At 37.9% G+C, this 23,009-nt stretch overlaps 1 protein-coding gene across 2 annotated transcripts in view; it reads right to left on the bottom strand.

Annotated features, from left to right (window-relative positions):
• LOC114050733 (coiled-coil domain-containing protein 57-like) overlaps window positions 1-23,009 on the bottom strand; it is a 195,991-nt gene that overhangs the window by 61,489 nt on the left and 111,493 nt on the right. For both annotated transcript variants that reach the window (XM_027872596.1, XM_027872597.1), the window contains 2 exons: window positions 18,714-18,833; window positions 10,461-10,677 (listed from right to left, as the gene is read on the bottom strand). In XM_027872596.1, coding sequence (XP_027728397.1) covers window positions 10,461-10,677; window positions 18,714-18,833 — 337 coding nt within the window. The remainder of the gene's footprint in view (window positions 1-10,460; window positions 10,678-18,713; window positions 18,834-23,009) is intronic.

The following is a 23,009-nucleotide window of genomic DNA, read 5'->3' as shown; positions in this document are numbered from 1 at the left end:
TTTGCTAGAGACATTTAAATTCACTTGAGAAAACTGGAATGGAGTTTTATAATAAAAAAAATATGGTTTTGATTTCATTAATTTCATTGTGCCTTTCTAAATTTCTCTAACATTTTTCTACCAGGTCTATTCTTTTTTCACTTTCCAGCTTTAACCACTCTGTGGGACTACTAGATATATTTATATGAGTACTACATTTCAAGTTATCCATGGGTCTATTTCAATGATGGTGGTGTTTCACTATTTGGTGTCAGCAGAAGGTAATATATTCAAACACAGGAAAAATGTTTTTGGTGATTATTACACTATGAATATTGGCATTCCAACAATCTGATTTTATATAAACTTACTGACCTGGAGGAAAGAAATCAAATTATTGCCTGGTTTGTGGTACTCTATGTTCCAAGAAGCGAATCCCTTAGCATAATGCTATGGAAAGGGCACTAGATTAGGATTCAAGTTCTGGCTTTGCTACTTACACAGTATCTGTGTGACCTTTAGCAATCTTCTGCCTCAGTTTCCTCATTAGTAAAATGGGTGATAATACTTGGAATACTTACTTCATGGGCGTTTTATAGAGAACACCATGTAAATCTGAGCTAATCTTATTGTTACCAACTTAAATGTTCATAAGGAAAGTTCTTGGCCTTAACTCATGATAAGACTTAGACCAGAAGGAATCTTAAGAGATCTTCTGGTTCAATCTTCTCATTTTTCAGAGGAAGACACTAAGAGCTAGGGGGTAATGTGTCCAAGGCACAGACAGGATTTAAAGCCCAGGTCCTAAAATCATAAGATCAAAGATCACAGACTTAGGCCAGGCCACTGATGGGTAGAAATCCACAACTCAGACCAGACTCAGGCCTGCACTGGGAAGAACTCCATGAGACAAATCAGGCTGTTGCAGGGGGACCACATACCAACCAGGCCATGCTAAGGCAGCCAGACAGGTGATGACAGTCACTGGAAAGTAGAGCTGTGATGGAAAACTTCCTTTCATTTTAGACTTCTTTTTCCAGATTCTCCTTCCATCTTCTGCCACTCACAGAGACATGGTTCCCCCTAGATGACTATAAATCCTGCCATCTTTTCAATACTGGTTGTACCTTCTCTCATATACTCCCAACATACAGGTTCTTGAACGGGAATCAAAATACTCCTTGCTCCCAATGCCGTTTCCAGACTCTCTGCCAAGAGGCTCAGGAGCCTCTTCCCTCTTTGAGGTTCATTCTACATTTTTCACCCAATACATATCCTTGTGGCTGGAGAACATTCTCTCTTTCACAATGAGTTCAATGTCTGATTCAGTATTTTCTTGTCTATCTTCTAAATGTTGTTCTTATACTAGGTAACTTCAACACACATGCTGATCTTCTCTCAAACATCCTCACATTCCAGTTCCTGAATCTATTTCATGTCTGACCTCCTCTACTCTCCCTCAGCTATACACAGGTATTGTGTGTAAGTCATACCCTTGATCTTGCCATCACTCCACAAGTTTTCCACTTCTATAACCAAGAACTCAGAAAATTCCTTTAACTTATCATAATATCCTGTCAGTTCCATCTCTTTATGCTTTTTCTAAGCCTATTCTTGCCATCACTATGATCTCCAAGTCTTCTGTCCTTCAGTACTTTCTCAAGCCATCTTCTCTGCTCCTCCCTTCTCAATCTTGACCCTTTTGTTAACTACTCTTAAATCCCTTACTCCATTGTCTTATCACTGCTCACACCCTGACTACTACTAACACTGGATTAATCTCAACATCTGCCTCCTCTGCTCCTACTCATGTGCTCCGGAACAGAGCTGGAAGAAGTTACACAATTGTGCTAACTGGATCCACGATGAGTTTGCTCTGTAATCTTCCATGCATTTACTGCAACAAGGCAATCCTTCTGCTCTTTCCTCGATAATTATTCCACTTACTAGAGACTGCTCCAAACCTTTTCTTCTTTCCCCAAGTCTCCCACAGCACCCCACTCCCACTCTCTCAGCTTAGGGCCTACCCTCATACTTTATCAACAAAGTAGAAGCTATTTACTACGAGCTTACTCTTGCCCTGTGCTCTGTATTCTGTAACACCCTGGCATCAAAATACCTTCACCACAGTGACTGCTGAGGAGGCAGCCCTTCTCCTTGCCAAGGTCAGCCCACCTGCGCATACCCCTGTTCCCACCCCTTCCCTGTCTGCTTCCAAAGACTGTACCACTGTTATCCTCATCTATTCTTCAAGGTTCTTTTGCTGATAATAAATGTGCCTAAACCTCCACACCCTACCCAAACTCCTTGAAAAAGCCACCTGCTCCTCCATTTATTCTCATCCTTTCTTCAAAACCCTTTGCATCTGACCTCATCAAGCAACTGAAATTGCTCTTTCCAAAGTTAGCAATCATCACTTATGGGCAGAATCTAGTGGCCTTTTCTCAGAGTTTGTGAGGTCTCTGAAGCAGGTGATTCCTGTTCTTGTTGACTCCTCTTCTTGGATATTTGCTCTGCTCTGGATTTTTGTAATACTGTTCTCTCTTGGTTCTTCTTCCCACTTCTCTGACTATTGTTTCCCAGTCACCTTTGCTAAGTCTTGCCACCTAACTGTAAGTATGCCTGTAAGACTTTGTCCTGGGCCCTCTTTTCCCTCAGTTTAAAGAGAATGCCTTGGCTCTCAGCTGGTAAACTCATCAATTCCCTTGGGTTCAATAAAAATTTCTATGCAGATAGTTTCCAGGGCTATATATCCAGCCCTTATCTCTCTCCTAAGCTCCAATTCCACATCTAGCAGCAAATCACCAACTGCCTATGGTTCATTTCAAACTGTATGTCGCAAACTTACTTCAAACTCAAAACATCTAGAACAGAACACACATTATTTTTCTTCTCAAATACGTTCTTCTTTCAAACTTCTACTTCTCAGGGGATAGTACCACCAACCTTTCAGTCACCTTGGCTTTACAATCTCAGTATCACCCTTGACTCTCTCCCCTTGCTTTCCTTACATCCAATTGCCAAATCTTGTAGTTTATACTTCCCTCACATCTGTCACATGCACTACCTACTCCTCATTCACAACAAGAGCAAAGGAACAGATGGAACCGAGTGTGACTGTTGTCACCTATTACCTAGATCACTGCAACGATCTCTTAATTGGGTTCTGTGCTTCAGGCCTCTCCCCACTCCATCACAAAGCTACCAAAGTCTGACTATGCTACTCTACTACTCAATAAACTCTAGAGGTTTCCTGTTCTTCAAGATGAGATATAACTTTTTTTTTATTTAAAGCTTTTTACAGTCTAGTCTCACCCTACTTTCCAGTCTCTCCTCCAATAACTCTACAGTAAAGACAAACTAGTCTTTTTGCTGCTCCTCACATGGGATGTTTTCTCTTTCTGCCCCTGCTCTGACTGTTCCCCTCTCCCACCATCCCCCCAACCTAAAATACTCTCCCTTCTGACCTCCACTCTCAGCTTCTTAGAATCCCTGATTTCCTTTAAGACTCAGTTTGAGTATTACCTTCAACATAAGGCCTTTCCTAATCTGCCCATCTAACAGTAACTTCACTTTAAGGTTACTTTATATCTGTTTTGTACTGCAAAGCTGTGCCCTTTTCAGACTTTGGCAAATTTGCAGGACATAAGTGGCAAGCAATAGATTCTGCACCTCACATAGTATATAAAAAACTTTGAATAGGCTTATTTATACCAGATAAAGGAAGAGAAGTTGTGAACAGCTCATTTGGATATAAAAAGGAGAGGCAAACAACTGAGTTAACCTACAGAGATAGTGAACTTGCCCCCCAAGGCATAGATTGCTTCCTGCCAGTATGTCTGGCTCTCTTATTCCTGGCATTGGTGGGACCCCTTTTTCCTATGGACTTCCAGCTAATTTTTAGTGCAGTTCTGGGATCATTTCTCACTAGATTTCTTGATTATTATTCAGTATGGTATAAATTTTAGTTTTTTGCTGGAGTGGATCTGTGGGAATTGAGGTAAAGCCTCATTTTTTCTCTTTTGTTTTTATATGGTATGCTTCTTTTGGAAGTTGGATAAGTTTCTTTGAGATAACTTAAACAGGAGTTGAAGTATGAGTATCTGCATCCATTACAGATATAGAGGCTAACATGAGCAATATGCATACTGCTTTTCTAGAGCACTGAAGCCTATCAATGTACCTGGAGTCACACAGAGAACTCCTAGTTAAAGGAGTACCACGGAACTAAAGAGACAAGGATATCAATGGCATTTTGCAAAATGCTATTGATACCCTGAGGGACATAAAGATATTAAATGATATGAGAAGACAAAAACCATTTTTTTCTGTAAGTCACTTGAGAATATGGGCCCTTCTCTGGGTGAGATAGGAGTAAGTACTTGGAAATTGATTATCAGACCTCTCATAGAAGTTGACAGAATACTTCATAAGGTTAAAATTCTAAAGGAATGAGGAAGTATTTGTTTTGGGTTTTTTTGCTAGGCAATGGGGTTAAGTGACTTGCTCAAGGTCACACAGCTAGTAAGTGTTTTGTGCCTGAGGCCAGATTTGAACTCAGGTCCTCCTGACTCCAAGGCTAGTGCTGTATCCACTGTGCCACCCCAGCTGCCCTGAATGAGAAAGTATTTGGAAACAGATTATCGAGATTGATCTGAAATAGTCATTTAAAGCACCAAGTGCAGGGATAGATTTCAGCAGCTGGCAGTGTTGTACCACTGTGGAACCACAGGCCTAAGTTAGGATTTTTAGAAGTTTGAACAATTCCTTCTGGGGAAGAAACATGAGATGTCTGGCTCAGAAATATAACTGAAACATTATAGGCAGGCACCTAAAGTAGAAAATAGAGGTAGATTGCTAGAAAATCTTAATGGCACTGGTTTTGGAAATGTACAAAATTCAAAGTCTATAAAACCTGAAGTCACACGGCAAAGTTACTTTCAGAAGACCAGAAGAAAGTTTTGTGGTGGTGGAAAAAAAATGCAGTCTATCACTTCAAATGAAGTTAAGATTGTGGTAAGGTGCGGCAGAAAGGAGTACTTGAGGCAGATGGAGCAAGCAGGATGCAGGATATGAGATATAAGATAAGATGCAGAGTATGACTGGCCAGAAAAGTGATCAAAGAAGACTATGCATTGAAGCCCCCCACTGTGGACTTACCCTGTGTGCTTTCACAAAGCACCCCCTTATCTGACATTACAGAATAACTCTTTCCCTCCCCTTTCCTGTTATCTATATGGACCACATGACATCCTGGAGTAGTCCTTCCCTTCCCCCTTTCCTATTCTCCTTGACCTGATAGCCTCTCCTCCCATTCTCTTGTTCCCCTTCCCCCATTCCATGAAATTGTATTTAACTAAAGACTTAACCCAATAACCACCTTTGCCTCCTATGGGAAGCAGGGCTGTGCTGCCTCTCTTGGGGGGACAGGGCTCACTGCCTAGGCTCTGTCTCTCCCATGGGGAAGCAGGCCTGGTTGGGTGCATTATCCCAATAAATGCCTTTCTTTTCTTTTTCTTTTTTCTGTTTTAGGCAATTGGGGTTAAGTGACTTGCCCTGGGTCACACAGCTAGCAAATGTTAAGTGTCTGAGGCCACATTTGAACTCAGGTCCTCCTGACTCTAGGGCTGGTGCTCCATCATCCACTGTGCCATCTACTGCCCCTAGGTCTCAATACCTTTTAAGGAAAAACTAAACTAACTTTTATGGGGGAAGGAGATTACTCCTACCATACTATATTGTTCAAAACATTACTGGACCTACCTCTTCGAGAATGAATGACAAACAAGGGCATAATGTTATTAGAAGAAGATAGGAGGGAGCATGCCTCACCTTAACTGTATCTTGGATAGATTTGATGAATGGGGTGATGTTTGTGTGGAGACACCAAGGAGCAGGTAGGAATGAGACCTGTAAAGTCCCCCTATTTTTCCTGCTTCTTGAGCCAGATTTCTCCCTCTCACTCAGCCCCATCCAATCACTGTCTCTTTCCCAAACCCAATTTCTAACTTGGCTCTGATTTCTGTAAGCCTAGATGAAATTTATATAGGATCAAGGAACTCCAGTGAGTGGGGTAACTGAGAAAGACATATTGTTGGGAGGGGAGAGGGGAGAATGGCTTTCCACAATGCAATGGGGAGTGGGAATCATGCTGCTGGACCCTATTAGTGATTTCTGAGGACAACGGGGGAAGCTGTTGTTGAGTAAGTTGGATTGTGTCTGGGTTTGGTTTTATGTTTAAAATATATGGGAGATAAAGAGCCCTCCAATCAAATGGAGCAAAAAAAAAAAAAGCCTACTGTTAATAACTTGGAATATTTTGTCAAATAAAACAAAAAAAAATCCACAAAAAAAAATTACTGGACCTAAAAGACCACAAATACTGAAATTCTACCAACTACCGAAGTGATTGTGACACTCCTAGGGAAGTGTAATAGAGGAAAAAACTCATTTTCAGTCATTTCTTTCTTTTTAACTTGTGAATTCATTGGTGTATGGAATTCCTGGTAATGAAACTACCTCTTACCAATGAAAATAAGCTTCTAACTTATAGTTTTAGAGTTGAGGTATAGGTGACCTTAAGTGACTTGCCAAGCATAACAAAGTCAGTGTGTATCAAAGACAAGATTTGAACTCTGGTCTTCCTGACTTGGGTGCCAGCTCTCCATCCACTAAACCTAGTTCCTTCTCAGTCACAGGGGTTCTATAACAACAGGATGTATGCTTTGGGTCACTGGGACAGCAACCCTTTGGTTGCTGAATGTTAAGCCTCACATTCCTACTACCTCCTAGGAGTGCAATTAAATTCCATAACTATAGCCTCCTTTAATATTCCTTTGTGATATCCTGGAAAAATCTCAACCTCAGTTTAAGAAATATTGAGCCAGGCTAGCTCTTCTGGAAATAAAGGAGAGATGTGGACCTGAGGAAGAAGAGAAGCTATCATAGTGGGTCTCTCAGCATCTGTTAGGGATGGTTTTTTTTATATTTTTAAAGATGCTGCATTCTTTTTTTTCTAATTCAATTTTATTTTCAGTTATAAATTCTCTGCCTCCCCAATCCATTGAGAAGGCAAGAAGTATAAGACCCATTACAAATATGAAGTCATGAAAAAAAATTTCCACATTAGCCATATTCTGAAAAAAAAAAAGAAAAAGAAAAAAAAATGTTTCAATCTGTACTCCAAATCCATCACTTCTCTATCAAGAGGTATATGGTATTTTTCATTATGAGTCTTCTGGAATTGTAGTGATCAGAGTTACTAGGTCTTTCACAGTTGATTATTCTTACAATATTGCTGTTATTATGTAAATTGTTCTCCTGGTTCTGTCCACTTCATTTTGCATCAGTTCATGTAAGTATTCTCTGGTTTCTCAGAAACCACCCCCTTTATGACTTCTTACAGCACAATAGTATTCCATCACATTCATATACCATAACTTATTTAGCCATTCTCCAACTGATGGGTATCCCCCTCACTAGGGATACTACTTAAAGATACTCTCAGAAGGTATGGCTTTCCCATACTCTTCTTTCCTCTGAAGGTTCTCTCTAGAATTCAGGGGTGGGGAACCTGAGGCGTCAAGGCCACATGTGGCCTTCTAGGTCCTCAACTGAGGCACTTTGACTGAATCCAAACTTCACAGAAATAAAAATTGCGATTTGTTCTGTGAAGTTTGGATTTGGTCAAAGGGTGGCACTTGAGGACCTAGAGGGCCACATATGGCCTTGACACCTCAGGTTCCCTACCCCTGCCTCTAGATCATGTTTAAACTTTCACGGAAATAATGGGGTTATTGTAAAGAAATCTCAAGCAGTAGCTATCCCCAAATTTGTGGTGATATCTCCTGGAACTGCAATAGGGCTATTTGTATAAGGACACTTGTCACCTGAATATCATAGGATCATAGAATTAGAAAGGGAAGAGGCGTTAGATGCCATCTAGCCCAATCTCCTCATTTTTCAAAGAGGGTAAGAGAATTGCCTAATGTCACACAAGTTGGGAGTTGAGCCTAGATCTTCCACATCTAGCTACCTTTCCATTGATCTACTCTGCCCCCTTAAGAAGTGACATTTACTCACTATTAAGTAGAGAAATGCAAATTAAAACTTTTAGGTACCACTTAACACCTATCAGATTGGCTAATATGACAGAAAAGAAAAATGATAAATGTTGGAGAGGATGTGAGAAAAGTAGACCACTAATGCATTGTTAGTGGAGTTGTGAACTGATCCAACCATTCCCGAGAGCAATTTGGAACTGTGTCCAAAGCGCAATCAAATTATACATACCCTTTGATCCAGCAATACCATTATTAGGTCTGTACCTCAAAGAGATTATAAAAAAGGGAAAATGACCTATGTGCACAAAAATATTTGTAACAGTCTTTTTATGGTGGCAAATTTGAACTTGAGGGGATGCCCATTAATTGGGGGAGTGGATGAATAAGTTGTGGCATATGAATGTAATAAAATATTATTGTGCTATAAGAAATAACAAGCAGGAAGATTTCAGAAAAACTTGGAAAGACTTACATGAACAGATGAAAAGTGAAGTGAGCAGACCCAATGAGAACATTGTACACAGTAACAGCAACACTGCAATGATCAACTGGAAAATGCTATCCACATCCAGAGAAAGATCTGATAGAGTATGAATGCAGATAGAAGCATAGTGTTTTCACTTTCTTTATTTTTTTTTGGTGTTCTTTTTCCTTTTGCAATCTGTAATTCTTTTTGCAAACTGTTTCTTCTTTTACAACATGACTAATATGGAAATATATTTTACATGATTGCACATCTAGAACCTATATCAAATTGCTTACCATCTTAGGGAGGGGGGAAAGGAGGGAGGGAGAAAATCTGGAACTCAAAATTTTATAAAAAAGGAATGTAAAAAATTGTCTTTACATGTAATTGGAAAAAATACTATTAAAAAAAAAGTGACATTTACCAGATGGTTTTAACAGAAGCCCAATATAGGGTATCAACACCAGTTACTGGCTCCATTAGCATTGCTGCAGAGAGGCTCAGAGATATCCTTCTAGGGTTTCCTTACCTCTAGGATACTCCTAGAACTGGCAAGTATCACACCTGACACCAAGGCCCCAAGAGCCAGAGCAAAAGAGCCTTTCCCTATGTGTGCTTCCCTCCTGTTAGATTTTACATGTTTCATGCTCTTGTCATGCTTTCTCTATCACTGATTTCTGGTTTACTGTAAAAATTTGAAGCTAATGTCTAATATGAATGGAAGTTGCAAAAGGTTAGGAAACTGCACTGAAATTTTGCAGTACAGCTGACAGCTTGAAATAACAACAGTATTGTCAGCTGACCTTCCATGATCTCCTGACAGCCAATCACCACCTCTGTTTCTCAAGTCACTGACAACGCCTGCTCTAAATAAATACAAATGTTTAACTTACAGTCAGGAACTCAGGACAACAACACAGAATAACAGCCTGCTGTCCAAACCTGCCAGATGAACTAAGCATTGGACACATGTAAACATTCAGTTCAAATATCAGTCACCTCTTCAACTCATGCACTGCTTTTATGTCTCCATCTGACCCCAAAGAGCTTTCATGTTCCCTTCCTCTATCTTTCTATCTTATCACCTGTAGCTTTAACACATATCTCTCCTCTTCTCAGGAGGCTCTGTTCATGTACTTCAACCCATCTACTGCTTATCTACTATTTGTGAGCTAGGATGTCAATTAATATGCTGTCTCCACAGAAGCATGGTCTGAGTGAGAGTAGAGAAAAAGTTTAACAAGAAAAAGCCCAGTGCAAATTGGAGCCTGACTGCATCTCTAGTGTACGGCATAAGCTACTTATGCTATTCAGGCTACACGGAATTTCACTGATATAGGGATAGGTGCTTACTTCTCACAAAGTCAAAGCATTGTATAAATTATAGCACATAACCTGCTTATGGAGAAATGACTACTGCTTACAACTCAGTTAAAGATCCCTATTTTAGACAATATAAGTTAATATTCATGTGCATGCCACAGTGCGAGATAGCACCGCAGAAGAGAGGGACCTTCCCTGCTCTTTGGACCATACTTCCCATTTGCTATTGCTAATATTCAGGCAATACAAGGGAGGTACAAGGCTATGATTTAAAAAAAAAAAAACAAACCCAACCTAAAACCTTATAAACAGAAGCATCATGGTAGCGGAAAGAAAAATAGATTTGTGATTTGAATACCAGTTCTTCTACTTATTCCCTGTCACCTTGGGAAATCATTTAATCTTTCAGGGCCTCCGTTTTCTCATCTGGAAAATAAGTAGCTGAACTAAGTGATCTCTTCTAGCTCTAAATTCTATAATCCCATAAATAAGAGGAAAACATGACATTTATTTGTTTGTGTAATAGCCTCAGGTACAACAATATAACTTCATTATCATCATCACCATTATCATCTTCACCATCCAACTTTATAAGAACCCACTCTGTGTAGATCACTATTTTTTCTTACCTGGAATGGAGTCATCTTGAGAGGTGAAGCCAGAAGGACTAGATCCCAGATCTAACATCTGCCATATATCCTGGAGGGAGCTGCCAGCCTGAGATGATGATCTTCGGGTATGGTGCCTATTTTCCTCATGCAGCTCTTGGGTCTCAGTTGGCATTGGAGATCTGTTTTCTTTCTCCTGAGCCACTTTACTAATCCTCATGGGAGTATTAAGTTGGATCTATGAAAGTCAGAAAAGACTTGATCTCCAGAAAGCAACAAGACTCCCAGATCCCAGGAACCTCTTGATAAAGAGTAAGGAAAATAGTAAAGAAGGAAAAACTAGATATTTCAGTAGATGAAATTTAGAAGGCTGATGAGAATAGGCATTTTTCTAGGATAGCGCTTTACGTATATATCAATACTTCAACAATCTGTGACTTCGTCTTTATCTCCTCCATTACGCCCTCCCCATTAAGCTGTTGCTAGGGACAAAAACGACTTACTTAGTTGTCAACCCTTTAATGATAAGATCCTATAAACATTGCTAGGATGGTCTCCAGATGACAAGCATATAATTTATAACCAAACTGGAAGTTACTCCAAATTAGTAGAACTGGCTTGAGCTTTATTAGCATAGCTTTTGAAATTCTATTGTCACTTTGGTCCCATGATAGGGCATCAGAATAGAATTTCAATAGTCTTACACATAATAGTTACTTAATAAAAGGTTAAGTTAGCTGAAGTTTGTATCTCTAATTCTTTGAGGAACATTTGGGCATCAGGAAGGGTTAAATAAGAGAGTACTTTCTGAATCTTAGATCCAATATCTTATTTAGATATATCTGGGAGGGAATGAAAAGACCTAGGATGATCTTCCTGCTTGAATAAACATGGAGAAAAGAAGAAAGACTGATGATTAAAGGAAATAAATAGTTTTTTGGGTGTGCATGTGTGTGGGCATCTGTACCAATGATTTCAACTCCTGGTACAGAAACTCCTTACACCAATGCAGAATGGCAATTCTTCTGTGATTTAGAAAGTTTGGGGAAATCAATTTGTAAGCACTATGGAGTTGGAGGAAGGCCTAATTACCTTTTCCTAATCACAAATAAAGTCCTCATTTCAGCATGCTTTTCAGGACACAGCTACTACTTCTACTTAACTTAGGTATATGGTGACTACTTCATAGAACTTCTATCTGACACAGATGAAGTAGATGCTAATTATTAACTAATATCCATTTTTGACCACATAATATGACTTTATTGAGTAGAGTATATCCGGAGCTAGATTTGAAGCCATTTGAACAAATTCAATTCAATTCATATGTGTTAAGTACCTACAGTGTGGAAGTTGTTATTTTTTTCTTTTTTTCCAGCCGGCTGAAAAGTTGTTCTGTATGGATTGGGATCTCCACATAGCATCTATTTCAATAATTAGATCAAGCAGAAGCATTTTTCAAAACAGCTACAATGAATTAATATTTCAAGGTCCACTAGTGCAGGAAACTCTGGAAAAGATACTGGATGGAGGAGCCCTGTGATGGGTCTGAGTTATCAGGAGCAGAGAAAAGTGATTTTACTAAGGTCTGGAGACCATATCTAAAGCTAAGAAAACCTTCTTATCTCCAACAATGGGCTCAATTTGTCTGAATCATACAAAACCATGTCTACACTGATCTGTCACAGCACAACAAAACAAAGCAGTATTTTAAGCAATTCTTTATCCTGTATGGGGAAGGTCAGACTCGTGTGTGTGTGTGTGTGTGTGTGTGTGTGTGTGTGAAGATTTCCTGTATAGAAAAAAAGTGACTCTACTTAGAAAGAAAGGGGATAACTATTTAAGAAAGGTCTCATTGGGCCCTACTTTGTACTGAATAAGGCATAATAATTTGTCTATTTTCTATATTCACAATGAAATGTAATGTGGAGATAGGATGATAGATACCTGTAGGTTTCTCCTTATTACTGATCTACCAAAATTCAAATGTCAATACTGGTTAATGGCTTTGTCTTTTAATTACTAAATTTTATTTTAGCTCAATTCTCTGCTGTTTCTTATACCTTTTGCTATTCCCTTTCTGTTCCTTTCTGATAAAGCATTGTTTCCTGGCTCTCTTTCCTGTGGGAAGAGTAAACACCTTTTCTTTCTTTCTTTTTTGACCTGCTCTGAAAACAATTTTTAAAAATTGATAGGAGCCAAGATGGCAGAGAAAAGGCAGAGACTTGCCTGAGGTCTTCTCAAAACCCCTCTGAACAACTTTAAATAATGCCATAAAACAACTCCTGGAGCAGGACAGGGCAAAATAATTTTCCAGGAAAAGGCAACTTAGAAGGTCAGCAGGAAAGGTCTGATGCACCTGGGTGAAGAGTGAAGCACAGTCTAGTGCAGGTCTAGCAAGCACAGACCCAGACCAAGCAAACCAGGAGGAGGCCTTGGCAGTCACTGAATCAGCAGTGGCAGTGGCTGCTTCCAGAGCTCTCAACCCACAGACGGTAAAAGGGTCAAACAAGTGGTCAGAAGGAGATTACAGAGGTCTCTTTGCTAGCACTGAGGCAGGACTCTGTTGCTTTGCCAATACTTGGATCCCCATCATAGTCCTGGGTGGTAATCACAGGGCAAGGAGGAGCACTATCCCACTAGAGTTTGTGGCCACAGTGGAGCAAGGGCCTTCATCACAGTTCCAAGGCAGAAAAGAGTGCTTGTGGTCACTCACAGACCACAGCACAGCCAGGAGAGTAGTAAACATTCCTCTCCTTAGATCATACTACCTTGGAAGAACTGAAAACTTACAGGTTCTCTAGAAGTAACTCTGAAAACAGCTGTACAAAACCCTGAAGCTTGGGACAGTGTGCCCTCACCCCTGGAAGCAAAGCCTTACTTTTTAAAAAAAAATTTATTTATTTTTAGTTTTCAACATTCACTTTCATAAGACTTTGAGTTCCAAATTTTCTCCATCTCTTCCCTTCCCCCACCCCAAAATGGTATGTAATTTGATATAGGCTCTACACATACATTCATATTAAACCTATTTTCACATTAGTTGTATTGTAAAGAAGAATTAGAACCAATGGGAGAAATCACGAGAAAGAAGAAACAAAAAAAATAATAAAGAGAGAGAGAGCAAATAATATGCTTTGATCTGCATTCAGACTCCATAATTCTTTTTCTGGATATGGACAGCATTTTCCATCATGAGTCTTTTGGAGTTGTCTTAGATCCCTGCATTGCTGAGAAGAGCCAAGTCTATCAAAGTTAGTCATTGCACAATATGGCTGCTACTATGTACAATGTTCTTTTGGTTCTGCTCACTTCACTTAGCATCAGTTCATATAAGTCTTTCCAGGTTTTTCTGAAGTCTGCCTACTCATCATTTCTTTTTCTTTCTTTCTTTCTTTTTTTTTTTTGGTTAGGCAATCGGCGTTAAGTGACTTGCCCAGGGTCACACAGTTAGTAAGTGTCAAGTGTCTGAGGACAGATTTGAACTCAGATCCTCCTGATTTACTTATTCAGTGCTGCTTTATAATACAATTTAAGATCTGGAATGGCTAGGCCACCTTCCCCTGCATTTTTTTTCATTAGTTCCCTTGATATTCTGGACCTTTTGTTCTTCCAAATGAATCTTGTTATTATATTTTCTAACTCTATAAAATAATTTTTGGTAGTTTGATTGATGTGGCACTGAATAAGTAAATTAGCTTAGGTAGAATTGTCACTTTTATTATATTAGCTCAGCCTACCCACGAGCAATTGATGTTTTTCCAATTACTTAGATCTGATTTTATTTGTGTGAAAAGTGTTTTGTAATGGTGTTCATATGGTTCCTGGGTTAGTTTTGGTAGGTACACTCCTAAATATTTTATAATGTCTACAGGAAGTTTAAATGGAATTTCTCTTTCTATCTCCTGCTGTTGGGTTTTGTTGGTAATATATAGAAATGCCGATGATTTATGTGGGTTTATTTTATAACCTGCAACTTTGCTAAAGTTGTTTATTATTTCAAGCAGTTTTTCACTTGATTCTCTAGGATTTTCTAAGTATATCATCATATCATCTGCAAAGAGTGATAGCTTTGTTTCTTCTTTGCCTATTCTAATACCTTCAATTTCTTTTTCTTCCCTTATTGCCAAAGCTAACATTTCCAGTACGATATTGAACAACAGTGGTGATAATGGACATCCTTGTTTCACCCCCTGTCTTAACTGGAAATGCTTCTAGCTTGTTCCCATTACATATGATGCTTGCTGAAGGTTTTAGGTAGATGCTACTTATTATTTTAAGGAAGACTCCATTTATTCCTATGTTCTCTAGTGTTTTTAATGGGAATAGATGTTATATTTTGTCAAAAGCTTTTTCTGCATCTGTTGAGATGATCATGTGGTTTCTGTTAGTTTTGTTGTTAATATGATCAATTATGCTGATAGTTTTCCTAATATTGAACCAGCCCTGCATTCCTGGTATAAATTCTACCTGGTCATACTATATTATTCTTGTGATAAGTTGCAGTAATCTATTTGTTAGTATTTTATTTAAAATTTTTGCATCTATATTCATTAGAGAAATTGGTCTATAATTTTCTTTCTCTGTTCTGACCCTTCCCAGTTTAGGTATCAGCACCATATTTGTATCATAAAAAGAATTTGGTGACTCCTTTTTCACCTATTTTCCCAAATAGTCTATATAGTATTGGAATTAATTGTTCTTTAAATGTTTGATGGAATTCACGTGTAAATCCATCTGACCCTGGAGATTTTCAGTTTCTTTTTCTGAGATGGGGCTATTTAAGTATTTTACTTCCTCTTCTGTTAATCTGGGCAATTTATATTTTTGTAAATATTCATCCATTTCACTAAGATTGTCAAATTTATTGGCATACAGCTGGGCAAAATGTTCCTAATTATTGTTTTAATTTCCTCTTCCTTGGTGGTGGATTCACCCTTTTCATTTTTGATACTGGTAATTTGGTTTTCTTATTTCTTTTTTTAATTAAATTAACGAAAGGTTCATCTATTTTATTGGTTTTTCATAAAACCAGCTCTTAGTTTTATTTATTAGTTCAATAGTTTTCTTAATTTTCCATTTTCTTAATTTCTCCTTTGGTTTTCAGTACTTCTGATTTGGTGTTTAATTAAGGATTTTTAATTTGTTCTTTTCCTAGTTTTTTTTTTTTTAGTTTGTATGCCCAATTCATTGATCTCCTCTTTTTCTATTTTATTCATGTAAGCAGTTAGAGATATAAAACTTCCCCTAAGAACTGCTTTCGCTGCATCCCATAAGTTTTGGTATGTTGTCTCATTATTGTCATTCTCTTGAATGAAATTATTGATTGTTTCTATGATTTTTGTTTGACCCATTCATTTTTTAGGATTAGATTACTTAGTTTCCAATTATTTTTTAGTCTATCATTCCATGGCCCTTAATTACATATAATTTTTATTGCACCATGATCTGAAAAGGATGCATTTAATATTTCTGCCTTTCTGCATTGGATTGTGAGGTTTTTATGCCCTAGAACATGGTCAATTTTTGTGTATGTGCCACGTACCGCCAAGAAAAAAGTATATTCCTTTCTATCTCCATTCAGTTTTCTCCAGAGGTCTATCATACCTAACTTTTCTATTTCTATTTCTAACTGTTCTATTCACCTCCTTAACTTCTTTCTTGTTTATTTTGTGGTTAGATTTATCTAGTTCAGAGAAGGGGAGGTTGACATCCCCCTCTAGTATAGTTTTGCTGTCTATTTCTTCCTGTAACTCCCTGAACTTCTCTAAGAATCTGGATGCTATACCATTTGGTGCATATATGTTTGGTAATGATATTACTTCATTGTCTATGGTGCCTTTTAGCAGGACGGAGTTTCTTTCCTTATCTCTTTTGATAAGATCTATTTTTGTTTTTGCTTTGTCTGAGATCAGGATTGCTACCCCTGTTTTTTTTTACTTCAGCTGAAGCATAATACATTCTAATCCAATCTTTTACCTTTATACTATGTGTGTGGAATGATATCTAAAAAAATGAAACTAAGGGGTGAGAGAGGAATGTACTGGGAGAAACAGAAAGGGAGAAGTAGAATGGGACAAATTATCTCACATAAAAGAAGCAAGAAAAAGCTTTTACAGAGGAGGGGAAAAGGGGTAAGGTGAGGAGGAGTGAGTGAACCTTACTCTCATCAGAATTGGCATAAAGAGGGAACACATACACACTCAATCAGGTATAGAAATCTACCTTACCCTATAGGAAAGTAGGAGAAGAAGGGGATAAAAGAAGGGAGGAGTGATAGAAGGGAGGACAGATTTGGGGAGGGGGTAGTCAAAAGCAAAACACTTTTGAGGAGGGACAGAGTGAAAGGACACAGAGAACAGAATAAACAAGGAGAACTAAGATGGGGGGGAAACAGCAATAGTAACTGTGAAAAAAATTTTGAAGCAAGTTTCTCTGATAAAGGCCTCATTTCTCAAACATATAGAGAACTGAGTCAAATTTATAAAAATAAGAGCCATTCTCCAACTGATAAATGATGAAAAGATATGATCAGTTTTCAGATGAAGTAATCAAAGCTATCTATAGCCATATGAAAAAATGCTCTAACTCACTAGTGATTGGAGAAATGCAAATGAAAACACTTTTGAGGTACTAACTCATATCTATTAGATTAGGACAGAAAAGGTAAATGACAAATGTTTGAGGAGATGTGGGAAAAATGAGACATTATTTCACTGTTGGTGGAATTGTGAACTGATTCAACCATTTTGTAGAGTAATTTGGAACGATGCCCAAAGGGCTATAAAACATGCATACCCTTTGACCTTACAATACAACTACTAGGTCTGTATCCCAAAAGAGATAAAAAACAAAAAGGAAAAGGACCCATATGTACAGAAATATTTATAACAATTCTTTTCCAGTGCCAAAGAATTGGAAATTGAGGGGATGTCCATCGACTGGGAAATGCCTGAACAAATTATGGTATGTAATCGTGATGGAATAATACTGTGCATTATAATGTTACTATTATTAATTATATTATAATATATTGTGCATAGATTAGCAGGATGCTCTCAAAAAAAAAACCTGGCTAGACTTAGATAAACTGATGCAAATGTATTATGTACAAAGTAACAGCAATACTGTTAAATGATCAGCTATGAATGACTTAGCTATCCTCAGCAATACAATGAATACAGCTCTGAAAGACTTATGATGAAAAATGCTATCCGTCCCCAGAGAAAGAACTGATGGTGTCTGTATACAGATTGAACCATACTTTTTTAACTTTATTTTTCTTGAGGTTTTTTTTTGGGGGGGGTCTATGTTTTCTTTCACAACATGACTAACATAGAAATGTTTTGCATGACTGCACATATATAACCTATATCGAATTGCTTGGCTTCTCTATAGAGGGCATGAGGAGGGAGGGAGAGAATATGGAACTCAAAGTTTTAAAAATAAATGTTAATAATTGTTTTTACATGTAACTGGGGAAAAATAAAATACTAAATGAAATTTAAAAACCTGTGGGAAACTGAAAAAAAGTTATTGATAGCTTTGATTTTTACCTAACCTTCATTTTTTAATATATGGATACTACCTCCCTGACCCATCGAACCATTCCTCATAACAAAGAATAAATAATCTTGAGGAAAAAAAGCAGTTCAGCAAAACTAACCAATGCATCAGGTCTGACTCCATGTGCAATGATGAACCTCTTTTCTTCTAAAGCTCTTGATGCACAGAGCAGTCTGACTTAATCATCTAATCTTAGCCTCTTTCTACTATTCTAGATGAAACTGTCTCTTATTTTATTTTATTTTTTTCTGCTCAGGCCTTTTCATTCCTACCGCTAATTATCACTGGTTAGCTAACTGTACAAATATCTTGTCACCAATTCTGTCTGATAAACACAACTCTGAATAAAGTATTTTATCATTTTATAAGTCCTCAGCAACTCAAGATCAATGAATTATCAAACAACATCTATCTTTTAGGAAATGAACTTGTTGCAGTTTAATGTGATGTAGTAGAAAGGACATGTTTGGACTATTTGGAATCTGAGGTTTTAGATATGGATCTCAGATCTGTCACTTACTATTCTGGTGAAAGTATATATGTCATATAAGCTCTCTGAGCCACAGTTTGCTCACATGCAAAATGAGGAGATTGGACTAGATAAAAGTCTCTTCCATCTCTAATGTAGTAAATAGCATGATAACCAAATCTTCCATGTTAAACTGTAATAGACTTCTATGACATTAAACTGACAAACTACTACCGTACCTGAGCAGGAGGCAAATTAGGTTCTTCCTCAAAGTTGCTTGGAGCATCATTTCCAGTTAAAGTTTCTGGGGCATTTTCAGAGAATCTAGAGAAATAGTCTTGCTGGGCATACTGTAGTTCCTGCCATAGAAAAGAATCAATACAAAAGAAACTTAGGTAATTTCTGTTTTATTTGACATGTAGAACATACAGTCTTTCCTACTATCAGAAAAAAAGCTGTCTCTGAATTTCCAGGTCAGGGAACTGCTTGATTTGGAGACTACTAGGTACCATTTCTCATATGTTTCTGGTCCCTTACCTTTGCTTGTGTGATAATTTAACAAGCTGCACAAATCTTATTTCATTATTCTTTACAATACTTCTAAGAAAGAATGAAAAGTACTAAGTCCTACACACACCCACATACACCTCACTGGAAATGGATAGAACAGAGATTTAAATGTATTGTCATTACATCTGTAGGGGAAGGAATGAAAGATTGGCTTAAAGATATTTGGAATCACAACACTTGGAAGATGTCCTCTCAACAGGTTGGGAACTGATACATGTGCATATCAATGGCATGTTTTAGGGTTCAGCATGTAAAAACTCTAAAATCCGTAGTTATCCAAGGAGCAAAGAATTTGGTCAAAAAAACTGGGTTAAGGAGTTATCTGTAGATTATTACTAGCCTGAGTCCCTTAAGAAGCTGGCTTAATTTCAGAGATACCAGCTTATATTTCTTGAAAAATTAAGTACGGTATTCTATATCATATGCAACTAAAATAGGGTAGGTAGGTGGCACAGTAGACAGAGAGCCCGGCCTGGAGCCAGGAAGACTCCTCTTCCTGAGTTCAAATTTGACCTCAGACACTTATTAGCTGTGTGACCCTAGGCAAGTCACTTAACTTTGTCTGCCTCAGCTCCTCATCTCTAAAATGAGCTGGAGAAGGAAATGGCAAACCACTTCAGTATCTTTGCCAAGAAAGCCCCAAATGGGGTCAGAAAGAATTGGACACAACTGAAAAATGACTAAACAACAACACAGGTTAGATAATTTATGCACATCATTAAAAACAAGCTCAAATTAGGAATCTAGTATCATATATTTGTTAAGTTTACAGAGATATCTGGCCATGAATATCCTGCCCTAAAATCATAGCAACATAAACTAAGTATTAGAAGGAACCCAGAGGACTTCTATTATAATTCCTACTTAATCACAAACCCATATGTAACATCCCCAAACAGTACCCCTTACCCTTTCCAAAATCCATTCAAAATCATTACAGAATATACAAAAAGTCTGGGAGTTACTAAGAAGAATACCTTTTCATTTCCAAGGTTAGGCCCTTTACCCATGGCCTTGATCCTACCTGCTCCCACCTCTTCCAAGATCTTTATTTTTTTCTTCTTCTTCAATGCTTTACTCATAAATATTTTACCTTAAGTCATCATCCTTTTTCTCCTTCATTTTACCAATAAAATTTTTCAAAGAAGATAGTGTATTGCTCCCTCCATATCCACTCCTGCTTCAATCCCCAGAAGTCTGTCTTTTGCCTCAACATTGTATTGACATTGCTCTTTAAAAAGGTCACCAAAGACTGTCTACCTAGTGATTTTTTTGTATTGTAACCATGTATTTTATTTCTCTGAAGCATTTGACTTGTTGCTGTTTAGACATTTAAATCATGCCTGACTCTATGTGACCCCATTTAGGGTTTTCTTGGCAAAGATACTGGAGTGGTTTGCCATTTTCTTCTCCAGCTTGAGATAGAGGAAGTGAGGCAAACACGGTTATGACTTGCTCAGGGTCACACAGCTAGTGTCTAATGCCAGATTTTTTTGTTTGTTTGTTTGTCTGTTTTTGTTTTTAGGCAACTGGGGTTAAGTGACTTGCCCAGGGTCACACAGCTAGTAAGTGTTTGGTCTGAGGCCAGATTTGAACTCAGGTCCTCCTGACTTCAGGGCTGGTGCTCTATCCACTGCGCCACCTAGCTGCTCCCCTAATGCCAGATTTGAATTGAGGAAGAAAAATCTCCTTGATTTCAAACCTGCCACTCTATCACTGTGCCACTTAACTGTCCTACGGCATGTGACACTATTCAATTAATCAACAAGAATTTATTGAGAGCTTACCTATCTGCCAGGTATTGTACTAGTAGCTAGAGGTACAAAACTGTCCCTGCCCTCAATGAGCTTACATTCTATTAAGGGAATCAACATGTAAACATATAAGTAAATATAAAATACATACAAAGTAAATAAAAGATATTTCATGGGGGTTTGGAAAAGGTGCTAGCAGTTAAGAGCAATCTGGAAAGGCCTCCAATAAGAAGATGGCTCTTGAGCTGACAGAGCCTTGAAAGAAGCTAGAGAAAAAGATAAGGATATATTCTAGACATAGGGGATAACTGTGCGAAAACACAGAGACAGAGACAGGAATGTCATTTATGCGGAACAGCAAGTTGGTCAGTTCAGCTAGTATGTACAGTACATGAAATTTAGTAATTACTAAGTAATGTACTAAGCCTGACAGGGAAGGATGAAGCCAGACTGTAAAATGCTGTAAATGCCAAACAGAGGAATTTCTATTTTATCATAGGAGTGACAAGGAGACAGCGGAGTTTTTTGAGCAGAACAGTGACTCCTATGATCTTTCACTCTCCTTAACTTGATCCCTTCACTACACTCTAGCCTGCTTCAATTTTTCTCTCTGTTTTCTTTTCTATTTCTTCTTTTATTATAAAGCTTTATTGCTTTGGTGTTTATTATAAGCTTTCTGTCTTGATTTTGAGATACCATTCAGCTACTTTTTAGTTATGGTAGTTATTCTCACTACTTCAAAAAGAGTTGGAGAAATAAGCAAGGGAAAAAAAAAAGAGAAAGGAAGCCAAAAGAAGAGTTAAAGAACACAGTTAACTTGGATACCTTCTCCTTTTTGAAACACTTAGCTTCTGTGACACTACCCTATCCTGGTTCTCTAACTATTCTCACTGTTCCTTCATTTTTGCTGGCTCTCATTTCCTCCCTTGCCACATAAGTAGAACCATTTAACAAGATTCTGACCTTGGACCTCATGTCTTCTCTCTCTAACTTCCTCCTTGAGGATTTCATTCTTATCCATATCTTCAACTATTATCTCTATGTATATCAATTTAAAATCTCTCTAGTTACAATGGCCCTCTTAACCTCTAGACCTTCATCCTATCTTCCTGTTGGACATCTCTACCACATATTACCTCAAATTTTACATATTCTAACCCTAATTCATTATCTTCCCTGACCTCCAAAATCTATTCTACATTTCTGATTTCCTTATTTTTGTTACAGTACCATCATTCTCCTAGTTACCCACGCCTGTTAGTCATCTTTGAGTCTTCCCTTCCCTTCTCCCTTTCTTCAAATCCAGTCACCCAATCCTGAGTCAATTTTTTGCATTATCTCTTCCATCTGTCCTGTCCTTTTCTTTTTTGTTTTCCTCCATTTTTATTCTCTGTCTTTTCATTTTGAGGGTTACAACTCAAACGAAAGGATTATCTTTTTGAAATTTTTATTTTTGCCTTTTTTGGGGGGGGGGTGAGGCAATCAGGGTTAAGTGACTTGCCCAGGGTCACACAGCTAGTAAGTGTTAAGTGTCTGAGGTCAAATTTGATCTCAGGTCCTCCTGGCTCCAAGGCCGGAGCTCTATCCACTGCGCCACCTAGCAGCCCCTTGAAATTTTTAAAAAAATTAAACATTCCCTCTTTTTCATTTTAAGCCTTCCTTATTTTTTACCTAGAATACTGCAAAAACATCTCAACTCATCTCTTCCATCCTAATTCTCCCCTAACTCTGATCTATCCTAAAAAACAGCTGCCATGTACACTTTATAAAACAGTTCTTATCACATCATACAATTGTTCAAAATCCTTTAATGATTCCTTATTACCTAATGAATTACGCCTTAATTCTTTAATATGACATGTAAAGTCCTTCATAATCTGGCACAAACATATCTTTTTATATTTATCTCCATCTACTCTTCTTCATATACCCTTTGCTTTGGCCCAAACATGTCCTGGGCCTTCTTGTCTGCATATCTTTGTTCACACTTCAATTTTCATTTGTCAAAATGTTACCCATTTTTCAAGACCTAGCTCAAATGAACTAGGTCTCCTCCATGATGCCTGTCCCAGTTCCCCTTGTCTTTCCTCTTAGTTCACATAGTACTTTTTGAAAAAGGCACATAACATGCTCTATTAGTGATTTTCTAGTGACACAAAGTGAAATATTCATATTCTTCTACTGATTTTTATTTAGGTTTCACCTCTTCTA

Source organism: Vombatus ursinus, unplaced genomic scaffold (genome assembly GCF_900497805.2).
Source record: "Vombatus ursinus unplaced genomic scaffold, bare-nosed wombat genome assembly UNPS02014801.1, whole genome shotgun sequence".
NCBI classification, from domain to species: Eukaryota; Metazoa; Chordata; class Mammalia; order Diprotodontia; family Vombatidae; genus Vombatus; species Vombatus ursinus.
Note: the sequence above shows the minus strand (reverse complement) of the source record. Positions and strands in the feature narration are given on the sequence as shown.